Below are 13,504 nucleotides of genomic sequence, written 5' to 3'. Positions count from 1 at the left end.
TATACAACCTTTCTTGCCACAGTTAATTAAGTGAATCACTGCAGTTGTTAAATTAGTAACACGGTTGCTAAGTGAATCTGGCTTCCCATAGACTTTGCGTCTCAGAAGGACGCAAAAGGGGATCACTTGACCCCAGGACACTGCAACCGTCATAAATATGAGTCAGTTGCCAAGTGCTGGAATTTTGATCACCCAAGCATAGGGATGCTGTGAAGGTCATAAGTGTGAAAAACGGTCATAAGTCACTTTTTCAGTGCCATTGTGAGTTTGAACGGTCACTAAACAAATGGTTGTAAGTCAAGGAGTATCTGTACATGATATAAAAGTAGTTACAAACTCATATGAAGACTGACTATATATGATTTAGGAACCTGTTTTGCAGTAGGGAGAAGGTGAAATCAAGAAAACAGTCCCTCTCAAAGGTGCTTTTTTCAAGAGGCTGCTGGACTTTCTGGTTTTTCTTTGAAGACGGTTTTGCTTCTCATCCAAGAAGCTTCCTCAGCTCTGATTGGATAGCGGGGAACATGACTCATTTAATAGTCAAGAGTTGAAGAAGCCTCTTGGATGAGAAGCAAAATGTCTTCAAAGAAAAACCAGAAAGTCCAGTTGCCTCTTGAAAAAACACCTTTGGGACAAATATGACCTGGATGACGGAGAATCTCCATAAAAATAGCCCCTCATTAATTCCACGAAGTTTCTTACCTATGCCAGCCTGGGCCGTTATCCAGGGCAAACGGAGATAAAGGATCACACCCCAAATATTGAGCATGCATCGGATCTTCGGAGGAAAAAAGACATGTGTGAAAATCTGAGAGTGTTCACAAAGTATCATTATTTTATTATTATTTGCATTTTTATCCTGACTTTATTAGTTTTATAAACCACTCAAGACTATGAAGATGCATCTAATCCTCCTCTTATTTTCCCCACAAAAACAGGTTGGGCTGACACAGAGAGTGATTAGCTCAAAATCACCAGCCAGCTTTCATTCCTAAGGCAGGACTAGAACTCACAGTCTCCTGATTTCTAGGCTGACACTGTAACCACTAGACCAAACTGGCTGTCATTGGCACATACTTTTACTTAAAATTGTTAAAGGTACAGGTTCCCCTCGCAGATAGGTGCTATTCATTCCCGACTCTAGGGGGCGGTGCTCATCTCCGTTTCAAAGCCAAAGAGCCAGCGCTGTCCGAAGACGTCTCCACGGTCATGTGGCCAGCATGACTAAACACCAAAGGCGCACAGAACGCTGTTACCTCCCCACCAAAGGTGGTCCCTATTTTTCTACTTGCATTTTTTACGTGCTTTCGAACTGCTAGGTTGGCAGAAGCTGGGACAAGTAACGGGAGCTCACCTCCGTTACGCGGCACTTAGAGATTTGAACCGCTGAACTGCGGTTTTGATCGATAAGCTCAGCATCTTAGCCACTGAGCCATCGCATCCCTTAAAATTTTTAAAAAGTTTAAAAATTTAAAAAATTGTTAAGAAACCACTAAATTAAGGATCCAACGCAGTCAGTGGCAGTCTCAGGCTTTCTTTCTTTTCAATTATGGTTCCTACTTTTGGGACTATTAGGATCCCAAACCAGTGGTGAATTTTTTTACTACTGGTTCTGTGGGCGTGGCTTGGTGGGCGTGGCAGGGGAAGGATACTGCAAAATCTCCATTCTCTCCCCAGTCCTGGGGGAAGGATACTGCAAAATCTCCATTCCCATCCCACTCTGGGACCAACCAGAGGTGGTATTTTCTGGTTCTCCAAACTGCTCAAAATTTCCGCTACCGGTTCTCCAGAACCTGCTGGATTTCAACCCTGTCCCAAACCCTCCTGGGTCAAATGAATTCACGCATTGCATTGTGAAGTTTACCATAACTCCCGTCACCCAGCCAAATCGAACGGGTTCTGCTTCCGGTTCGGGGTCTTCCACGTCCTTTTCCTCCCCATCTTTAGAACCAGATTCTAAATTGGGGTCAGCACAGTCTGGGCCCCCAGGATATGCTTGCCTTTTCCCCTATTTAAACAAAAACAAAGAAGAAAAAGAAGCTGAAATTAGATCCCATGTGAATCTCCTTACAGTTCTACGTCTTTATACATTTTTATAGCCGCTGTCCTCTCTGGTGCTCTCCAAATGCACTGGGGTTTTCCTCCATCTTTTCCCCCAAAATATGACTTTGTGGAAAAAGACTGGTGCTCTTTTTGTGACCCCGGAGATTCCACACACTGTGTTAAAATCATGATTTATTTCAATCATGCAGAACAAAATAATTGGGCTCCTATACTGTATAGAAAATAAGGGGTGACATGATAGAAGCGTTCCAATATCTCAGGGGTTGCCACAAAGAAGAGGGAATCAAAGTATTCTCCAAAGCACCTGAAGGCAGGACAAGAAGCAATGGGTGGAAACTAATCAAGGAGAGAAGCAACCTAGAACTAAGGAGAAATTTCCTGACAGTTAGAACAATGAATCAGTGGAACGACTTGCCTCCAAAAGTTGTAAAAATTCCAACAATGGAAGTTTTTAAGAAGATGTTGGCTAACCATTTGTCTGAAGTGGTGTAGGGTTTCCTGCCTAAGCAGGGGGTTGGACTAGAAGACCTCCAAGGTCCCTTCCAACTCTGTTATTCTATTCTATTCTATTCTATTCTATTCTATTCTATTCTATTCTATTCTATTCTATTCTATTCTATTCTATTCTATTCTATTGATTCAAGTTGGGGTTTGCTCGTCTGTGATTTAAATTTTTAAAAATCAGCCTAGCCTGCATGGCTTATAAAGCCACGGAGAATATGGCTTAGCATGTAGGGAGCAGCTAGCAAATTTTTATTCTGCATTCCACAATTTAGTGGACTGTATAAAAAAAATAATCCTGTTCACCTTTGATCAGAGGCCAAAATTGGTACTTTGAAAGCCACAATGATTTGCTTTACACTTTGCACAAAGTCATGGTTATTCTAAACACCAATTTATTAAAGAAAATGCAACTGGCGGAGATCCCGCAACAAATTAAGCTCTAATTAAGCATGAGTTATAAACCATGATGTTAGGATTCAGGCAGCTTGCTAAGTGTAAATCAATAAACCATGTTAAGGTTTAAGTCAATGGGTGAGCCAGTTTGAAATAGTAACAGAATAACAGAGTTGGAAGGGACCTTGGAGGTCTTCTAGTCCAGGGATGGGCAAATGTGGCTCTTTTACAACCTGTGGACTTCAACTCCCAGAATTCCTGGTTCAGGAATTCTGGGAGTTGAAGTCCACAGGTTGTAAAAGAGCCACATTTGCCCAACCCTGTTCTAGTCCAACGCCCTGCTCAAGCAGAAGACCGTTCCAGACAAGGGGTTGTCCAATCTCTTCTTAATTTGGCAATTTTCTTAATAATTTGGCAATTTTCTTAATAATTTGGCAATTTTCTTAATAATTTGGCAATTTTCTTAATAATTTGGCAATTTTAAGCCAGTTTGTAACTTAACATTTCATGTGAGCCCAGTCAACTGCGGTTTATTAAACCACAATGCAAGAGATCACAGTTAGGTGCGATATGTTAAAAGTATCCCTAGACCATGCTGTCATGGTGAAGAAAACCAACTTATTCTCCCTGATCATCATGGAACAGGGCCCTCTTACCGGTTCTGCATTCCTCAACATGTCCAAAGTGGGTCGGATCTTCCGACGTCCAGGTGGTGCGGAGAGCGCATAAAACTCATAGCGGGGACAAGCATCAATTGAAGTCTCGTAATCGGGGGGAGCTGAAAGAGACCCGTTTTCTTCTGCTTGCGTGGAAGAAGGAAGATCCGATTTAGGAGTGTGGTTGACTTGCTCCGAACAGGGGCCATTTTGTAATTTTCGAACTTTGAAACGTCCAAAAGAAAGGACAGTCTTATAGGATGAGGAATCTTCTTCCATGGCCTTCTTAGAATTGTTCCCACCTGCTGGGAAGAGAAAGAACAGATGCTTATTGATTTCAATCTATTTTGATTATATTCTTCAAGGCTGCCTACCCTATTTTAATTTTATCCCCACTTTAACAAGCCAGGGCAGAGATTTATGATTTGCCCCATCCTGGTTGAATGTCTATGGAGATTCTCAGTCATCCAGGTCATGTTTGTCCCAAAGTTGCTTTTCAAGAGGCAACTGGACTTTCTTGGTTTTTTTTTAAGATGTTTTGCTTCTCATCTAAGAAGCTTCTTCAGCTCGGTTTTCAGAGCAGAAGAAGCTTCTCAGATGAGAAGTGAAACGTCTTCAAGGAAAAACAAGAAAGTCCAATTGCTTCTTGAAAAGCATCTTTGAGACCCCATCCTGGTCCATCTCCTTCAAGCCAGCACTTTAACCATCTCTCTCACTGAGCTAAGGCCACAACTCCTTAAGTTTAGTCCTGGTTGAACAGTTCCTGGGCCCAGAAATGTATTCACATGATAATCCTTCATCCCCAAATTTTAAACCACACAAAATGGCCCCGAACATTTAGAACATTTATCTTCATAGACATCCTTGTGCACACATAATATGTTTCTGAGCAAGACAAAAGGCTCCTGGCAGTAACTATGCAGACTTTTCTTATTATAAGTCACCTACCCAATAACTGAACTTCTCTGGCAAATTAACCATGTGATTTAAAATACTGCAAAAAATTAGAATTTAGAATTAAAATAATTTATTCCATAACATAAAACAGATTAAAAGCCATTTTTACAACACTCTTGTGATTTAGAATTTGATATCTTGGATAAAGAGATGTATAAAATAAGAACAAACCCACAGAATATTTACAAGTATATTTGGTTCTGTTAGTCCTGGGAAAGGAAAAGTTATATATTCTTTCTGTTTATCTGATCCTGAAAAGCAGAAATGTGTGTTTTCAGATCAAAAGCTGAAGAGTTCCATTCCAAAACACCCAGTTCAAAGTAACACCAAAATGATTTAAGTTTTCAAGATTGTTTTTCCGAGTTTAGTTGAACTATATTCATCACAAAGCTTTCTCTACTTTCCTCTTCATTTTTACAGCTGAAAACTAAGATATCACAACTACTGACTTTAAACTCAAATCTTGTTTCCATATAGCCTTGAAATACATATCATGTTTTCTAATCCATTAAATAAAGACAGAGTGGTAATAGATGACCATCCATAATCAATCAAGTTTTATCTAGGTCATTGACCTGCATAAAATACTATTACAGGATGGCACAATCCTGTAATCTCTACACAAATGTAGAGCACAATCTCTACACAAACAACCTAGACAATGTGCAGTGGAAAATAAATTTTAAGATTACTGCCACAACTATAAAACAACCTCACAAATATAAAATCGTTAAGACAACAGTGCAATATAGTACAGTTTAAAATAATGTGATATAATATTAATATAAATTATAAAAACCTACGGAAAAAATTGCAAAACATCACAAATATTAGCCAAAGAGTATACAAATATTGTATTGCTAAAATCTCCTGCTAAAAATGTAATAGGTACTGATATTAACACTATATAAGATATGATGAAACGGCAGTAGAAAACGGCAGTATGCACTTTATAAGAAATAAAATGGTCATGTTAAACAATTAGAAATACAACCAATTACACAATAAAGTCATTACAGAATTAAAAGCACGGTCTTCATGTATGTCTTTCCAAGGACATAATGAAAGTACCGTATTTTTCAATTTAGCTATCAAATTTCCATCTTGTGAACTTTTCTAGGAGAAAGAAAAGAAGAGGTGCACTATCTAGGTCGAGCCAATTCATTTTAGTTCAGGAAGGAACTACAGCAGTTTCCCCTATAAGACCACATACAAATATATCAAATCAGAGGTAAATCCCATTGAATTCAATGGATTTTCTTCCAGGAAAAAAGAAAAGCTGGGGAAAAAAAACCCTCCTCCAATGTTCAAAACATTTGATTTAAGTCTGTTCCCGTTATTTAACTGTATTAGTCCATGGGGAATATACCTCATCAGAAAAAGATGAAATTAATCCATTCAGGTTAACTAAAGAACAACTAAGAATTTTGTGGCACTTTAAGGATGAATCTGATTTGTTGTGGTAGAACTAAGACCTTAAGAGTCACACTATAATAAATTAACAAGTTCTTTAAGAGCCACAAGGTTGGTTTTGGTCTACTTTAGGCTGCAAGAGTAGTACAATTGTTCTCTTATTTAAGAATCAAAACTCCCATTTAAGGGGCAATACAATTTCCTAATAATTAAATATATTTATTTATTAAATATAAAATTAATTATATTTATATATTTAATATATTTATAAAATATATTTTAATATATTTACATATTAAAATATATTTATTATTAGGATAATTATACCAACCTTGGTCTCATCCAGCAGTATTTTTTTTCTTCCAAAAGGCTACACTGGAACAAGATACAGGAATTATTTTCCTTCGGGATTAAGTTAATTATATATACTATGAGAGAGAGACAGACAGACAGACAGACACAGCAAAAGTCTATTTTCTCACATTTTGTATCTGAGTATTTCCAAGAACTGCCCTGAAAATAGATACCTGAAAGTTTTACAATTCGTTTCCCTACAGGTACGAAATTTGGCTTTCACTCCTCAAAGTCAAAATGGAAAGAACCACTCCAGCCTAGAATTGATGAATTGCGCTGAATTGTTTAAAACTGATGATCAAGAGGAATAAAGGCAGAAAGCATGAGATAGCAGGGAGCAGGCAAAGAACAGCCCAACTGCAGAGACCCAGGAACCAGGAATGAGAGCAGAAAGAAGCCCCAGAAACCAGAAGATGAGATGGAGGCTCAAGTCTCTAGCTTCATCCCCTGCCTTTCTGTACCTGCTCCTTCAGCTGTCTCCACGGGCAGCCCTTGATATCTTATCTCCACACCAGCAACAGGTTGACCTGCTATCTCTCCTGACTTATAAAGGCTCCTGATAAAGGCAGGTCCAGCTCTTCTAAACTGGACCCAACAGCTCCTGGCTGCCTTGATCCCTCCTATCCATCATCCACACCTCCACCCACCCCCCCTCTCCAAATAGACAAACTTTCCAAATGCAAGAAGGAGGGGGGACCGGGGTGGGGGGGGAAGGTTAGGGGTGGAATTGAAAGGACATCCTCCCCCTTTCTTGCACATAACATAAGAAGTTAAGGGCCCTGTTTGCTCGCCTTATCTCCTGCCCCTGCAGCGTTCTTTCCACTAGCCCATTTGTACAAGGCAATGGAAACTTAGAAAGACAATGGAAGGCTGAAGGAAACCTGGAGCCTGGGGGATCTGTCTGGCTGGGTGTGTGGCTGGCCCATGGGCAGAGGATGGACACCAGGGCGAAGACCAGCAGGATACAAGAATGCAGGCTTCAGACTGAGCCTTGCAGGCAAGCTTAACAGAGGTCTTCTAGTCCAACCCACTACTCAAGCAGCAAACCCTTGCATTTGAGACAAATGGCTGTCCAGTATCTTTTTAAAAGCCTCCAGTGATGGAGCACCCAGTTTCTGGAGGCAGGCTGTTCCACTGGTTAATTGTCCTCATTGTTAGGAAGTTTCTCCTTAATTCCAGGTTTGCTTCTCTCCTCGATTAGTTTCCATCCATTGTTTCTTGTCTCGCATTCTGGTGCTTTGAAAAATAAGTTGACCCCCCCTCCTCTTTGTGGGAGCCCCTCAAATACTGGAATACGGCTATCATGTCCCTCCTAGTCCTTCTTTTCTCTAGACTAGCTAAACCCAAATCCTGCAACCGTTCTTCATATGTTTTAGTCTCCAGGCCTTTAATCTTCTTAGTTGCTCTTCTTTGCACTTTTTCCAAAGTCTTAACATCTCATGAACTTTGGGATAGGATAGATGATGTACTTTGGAGCAAGCACTACTCAAGCAGGAGACCCTTGCATTTCAGACATGGCTGCCCGGTCTCTTTTTAATGATGGAACTTCTGGAGACAAACCATTTCACTGGTTAATAGTTCTCACTGTCAGGAAATTTCTCCTTAGTTCTAGGTTGCTCCTCTCCTTAATTAGTTTCCAGCCATTCTTTCCTTCCGGTGCTTTGGAAAATAGGCTGAGCCCCCCTTCTTCTTCTTTGTTGCAGCCCCTCAAATATTGGAACACTGCTATCATGTCCACCCCTAGTTCTTTTCACTACACTAGACATACCCGATTTCTGTAACTCGTATGTTTTAGCCTTCACCCACTAATCATCTTTGTTGCTCTTCTCTGCACTCTTTCCAGAGTCCCAATATATATATATTTTAATATTGTGCTTTAGGGTAAGCCCTGCTTCTGAACATTGCAAGCTCAGAGACTTGAATCATCTGTTAAAGCATGGAGTAGAAAAGAACAACAAGACTAGGGTTTTGCTTAATTGATTTGTGTTCCAGCTTTGGATCCAAGTAGGACAATCTAGATGGCTTCCACAAGGCACAAAGAACATGAGAGAAAGACCTGAATGTCCTGAAGTATTATTAAAAAGAAAGACAGCGACCCCCAACTAAGGCATTCTTTCAAATAAATAAATAAAACAAGGTGCATGATGGAACAGAGACTTTGAAGTTAATTCAGGAAACTAAAGTGAAGATTGCACATCAACATGCACAGACGTGTTTGCCCTGATCTTACAAAAGTGTTTCTCAACTCATTGTACACAAACCACAGCTGGATATATAGGCAGCTCAGCTGGGACAGTAAATCCTTGAAACCATAGCTTTTTCAAAGTCGCCCCAATTGATAAACGCAATAACACGACACTTATAGAAATAAACATACAGAACTAATGTTAAGTGAAATATTGGTTAAGTGAATTTTATGACCTTTCTCGCCACAGTCGTTAAACGAATCACTGGCGTGGATAAGTTAGTCACCCGGTTGTTAAGTGAATCTGGCTTCCCCATTGACTTTGCTTGTGGGAAGGTCGCAAAAGGGGATCCCGTGACCTTGGGACACAGCAACGGCCATAAATATGAACCACTGGCCAAACCTCTGGATTTTGATCACGTGATCGTGGGGATGCTACAAAGATTGTGACTGTGAAAAAAACGGTCATAAATCACACTTTTCAGTGCCGTGGTAATGTTGAATGGTCACTAAATGGAGTGTTGTAAGCTGAGGACTACCTGTAATGTGGAGGGAGAAAAGTTTTACTTCTCACTCACTGCAGAAAACAAGATCCTGAACTGAAACTTAAAAGCCACTCACCATATAAATACCACACACAGAATAACCCAAAGCACACAGTCTGCTAGGGAGAAGTTATCTGAGGATGGGCTCCATCACAAGTTCAAAAAGCTCTGAAGACAAAACCTCTAGCCTAGGAGTCAGCAACCTGCAGCTCTGGAGCCGCATGTGGCTCTTTCATCCCTCTGCTACGGCTCCCTGTTATCAGTCAGCTCCACAATTGATAGGGCTTTCAGTTAGGATAGGTAGAGGAAAAAGGAAGCCGTGCTAGGAGGAGACTCTATGGTGGGGGGAAACTGGACTTCTGGTTGGCTCCAGAATTGAGCAGGGGGCTTCCAATTAGGGCCTTTGTGGCTCTTTGAGTGTTTAAGGTTGCTGACCCCTGCTCTAGTCCCAGTGACCGGCCCAGATTGGATCCTGCAACATTATCCTGGGACATATATATTCAACTTCGTTCGTGAAATTTAAAAGCAAGGAGATTCATGGCAAAACTTTTTTAACCTGCTTATAGTAAAAACTCTGCCAGCACATGGGATAACCAGAGACCTGGTTTTTAAAGTCGAGCAGACGAGTTCTTGAAGATTTTTAGGCTGTTTCTTAACTTCAGCAACTTTAAGAGGGATGTCTCAAAGGTGTTTTTTATTTTTATTTTTTTCAAAAGGCAACTGGATTGTTTATTTTTTAAAAAATATATATATATAGTCCAGTTGCCTTTTTTTTTTAAAGCACCTTTGAGACAATTATGACCTGGATAACTGAGAATATCCATAGACATTTTAAGAGGGGTGGTCTTCAGCTCCCAGAATTGACATGCAAACCTGATTTGTGGCCGGCTTTGCAAATCATGCTAAATCGGGATAGGATTGGGTGAGACTTTTTTTTTTTTTTAATTTGATTTATATGCCGCCCTTCTCCGGAGACTCAGGGCAGCTTACAGTGCTTTAAGCAATAGCCTTCATACTTTTGTATATTTTATACAAAGTCAGCTTATTGCCCCCACAAACTGGGTCCTCAATTTACCTACCTTAGAAACGATGGAAGGCTGAGTCAACCTTGAGCCTGGCAAGATTCAAACTTACTTTAATTGCAGACAGCTGGTGTTAAATTACAGTGCTTAGTCTGCAGAGCTATCCAGGCTCCTAGACTTAACTTAGAAGATTATACCAACTGGGACAATATGATTTAAACCTCCCCTTCCCCAAATGTAATTATTACCAAACCTTGACTTAGCAAATATGTTAACCTAGGCAACCCTTCAGACCCATTCCCCTCAGAGGATTCTTAGGAAGATAAAATTAAAGGTGTGTATATGGATGTATTGTTTTCAGCCATGAATACCTTGAAAGAAAGGTGAAAAGTATCTCTTATCCATGGAAGAGACAATTGCCTTAGTTGAGAATTTCTTCTCTCCTTATCAGTCCTAGCACCCTGGGCTCCAGGTATAGAAATTCAGAATTACATAATCATTAAGCATCACAATAGTCTCTCATGTAAGTTCAGGGTATGTCCAAGATAACCATTTACTAGTTAGTTCCTTTCCCCAAAATACTTTTAAGTTTCAAAAGAAGCTAAAATGCAAGGAAATATAAAATAAAAGGAGGGTGTCAAGAAGCTAACATTGGGAATGCAAGGGGGAAAAAAGGAGAAAAAAAGTGTAGAAAAGAATAACTTCCAACTTTCTTTGGTATCGGTACAAGAATAACATTTTTTTTGCTCTAAAATGAACTATAGCACACAGTATTTCTACAATTACAAACAATTCTAACCACCCAATCTCAGAGTTAAAAGTTTCATTTCTTTCACCTTCAAGCAAAAGTCCAAAATTTGTTTCCAAGCAGGAACACAGCTAGACAGTCTTCTGTTTAATCAAAATAGTGTTGTCATCTCTGCCAACTCCATGAACTGCATCATCCATTCTTCACTTGTGGGAATGTGTGAGTCCTTCCGTCTCTATATGTATGAAAATCTTGTGCTATTTGCTTTCATTTTCAACACCTCAATTCCTCTCCCTTCCCTGCTCTTCAAGGAAGTTGATAAAAATCCTTGATTTTTAATCATTCAGAAGTCAATTTACATTCACCTGTTGGGTTTATTCCAATTTAAGGTGACAATTCCTGAAAATTCCTGACCTTCACCTCTGAGTATTTTTCAGATGGCTCAATGAAATGAGCATCAAGGTTTTGGGGAGGGCAGGAGAGGAAGGGAGAAAGTCCCTACTAAAGGATTTCCTAAGTTCTGTTAGCATCTTTCGTTGACATTTCCCCTACATTGTTCCACTAGAGCAGATTGTATGGTAGTGGGTCTCAGTTTTACTTTCCTTGGGATCCACTAATTATTCCAAAACCTTCACCCCACCAAGGCAAAAAGGAGTCCATAAGAACAACTGAATGGTTGTTGGATACGGATAATTGTCATGCTGGATAAGGGTATTGGTCACATAGACCAACATTCTGGGTCTAACTATGGCCTGTTGGATGTACAGACCTGGAACAAGAGTGCAGAGAAAGAGTGCAGAGTAGAGCAACCAAGATGATTAGGGGACTGGAGGCTAAAACATACTATGAACGGTTGCAGGAACTGGGCATGGCTAGTCTAGTGAAGAGAAGGACCAGGGGAGATATCATAGCAGTGTTCCAATATTTGAGGGGTTGCCACAGAGAAGAGGAGGTCAAGCTATTTTCCAAAACACCTGAAAGCCGGACAAGGAATAATGGATGGAAACTGAACAAGGAGAGATTCAACCTGGAAATAAGGAGAAATTTTCTGACAGTGAGAGCAATCAACCAATTCAAAAGTTGTGACAGCTTCATCACTGGAAGCTTTGAAGAAGAGACTGGACTGCCATCTGTCAGAAATGGTGTAGGGTCTCCTGCTTGGATGTGGGGGGGGGGGTTGGATTAGATGACCTACAAGGTCCCTTCCAACTCTGTTAATCTGTTAAAAAGAGTCCCTTTTCCCACATTGAAATCCACTTAGAACATGGTCAACGGTCATTATCAGTAGCTATGACAGCCTAAAGCAGTATTTCTCAACTTCAGCAACTTTAAAATGGGAGGACATCAACTCCCAGAATTTCCCAGCCTGCATGGTTTATGGAGTACTCATCAGGTAATAAGGATTGCAGAACCATCATGGGCAGCTTTTAAAAAGAGACTGGATAGCCATTTGTCTGGAATGGTAGGATCTTCTGTTTGAGGGGGTTGGACTAGAAGATCTCCAACTCTGTTATTTTGTTTTAAATTATGGATTCCATATTATAACAGCTGAATCTACACGGTACACTTAGCCAAAATCAGATTTAGTCTGGGTTAGTGAGATGTATAAACAAGTCCAATAACCTATTCCACGGTTACCTATCTATCTTTCTGAATGAACATGGAGTTGAACCTGGGTATGTCATCCAATAATCTTAAATGCTGCACAATATTGGCTGGGTGAGATCGGTTTGCCAAATAGCTAGTAAGCCAAACTCTAAATAAACCAATTGAAATTTACGGTAAGTAAATATTCCAGCCTGCTCTTTTCTTTACCACACCTTTAACAACAATATGAAAAAAATAATAATATTCAAATTAAACTTTGCATAAAGCAAGACAAAACACCGACTTGATTGTTCTGTTGCCAAAGGCTCCCGTTTAAGGCAGAAACACCGGTGCAATAGGACTGGGAGATTTGTTAATAGGATTTATTGGGGTAGGGATTTTCTGTCTTCACTGTGAGTTGTATTGTGTTCGGGGGGGGGTGCACTGAGGGAGCTCAACCAATCTCACTGTACATATGTTGTGCACTGACAATATAGATTTGAATTGAATTGAAGAGCAGGAGAGGGGAAAGCAATGGGCAACTCTTAAGAAGGCCTACAGTAGGGGTGACAAACTCGATTTCATTGAGGGTTATTTTTTTTACCTCAGGGGGGCCATGGGGCCAAGGCCAGGGGGACCATGTCACAGCGACTGATAACACAGCTCAACGAGCTCTGTTTTTGGCTGCCACAGCCTACTGCAACCCTCTGCCAGTGAAAATGGAGCTTGGGAGCCCATTTTCACTGGTAGAAGTACCACAGCCCAGTCCTTCACTGTTTCCAGGCTGGCCCTGCAGGCCAAATCTAAGTACCCCACGGCCAGATTCGGCCCCTGATCCTTGAGTTTGACACCTCTGGCCTACAGCACTGGAGAGCGCATGGTGAGAAAATGCGAAATAGCTAAATTCTAAAGGACAGATTTAAATTTAACTTTATTTACAGTGGATATAAAGCAACCGTTACTTTGAAACAAATGCAGCTTTAATAAATACATTATTTTAAACCCATATTTTATTCTATTGCTACAGCTTGTAAGGTGATTCTTCCATTGAGAAGAAACAATTTGATTGATTGATT

General features: G+C 40.3%; 1 protein-coding gene across 1 annotated transcript in view; it reads right to left on the bottom strand.

Moving 5' to 3' along the window:
* LOC117662186 (solute carrier family 12 member 3-like) overlaps positions 1–3,916 on the bottom strand; it is a 43,886-nt gene extending 39,970 nt beyond the window's left edge. The window contains exons 1-3 of the mRNA XM_034411500.3: positions 3,618–3,916; positions 1,865–2,008; positions 703–778 (exon numbers count right to left, since the gene is read on the bottom strand). Coding sequence (XP_034267391.2) covers positions 703–778; positions 1,865–2,008; positions 3,618–3,896 — 499 coding nt within the window. The 5' untranslated portion in view covers positions 3,897–3,916. The remainder of the gene's footprint in view (positions 1–702; positions 779–1,864; positions 2,009–3,617) is intronic.
* Between the last annotated feature and the right edge of the window lie 9,588 nt (positions 3,917–13,504).

This window comes from Pantherophis guttatus, chromosome 4 (genome assembly GCF_059756535.1).
Source record: "Pantherophis guttatus breed Tessera chromosome 4, ASM5975653v1, whole genome shotgun sequence".
NCBI classification, from domain to species: domain Eukaryota; kingdom Metazoa; phylum Chordata; class Lepidosauria; order Squamata; family Colubridae; genus Pantherophis; species Pantherophis guttatus.
Note: the sequence above shows the minus strand (reverse complement) of the source record. Positions and strands in the feature narration are given on the sequence as shown.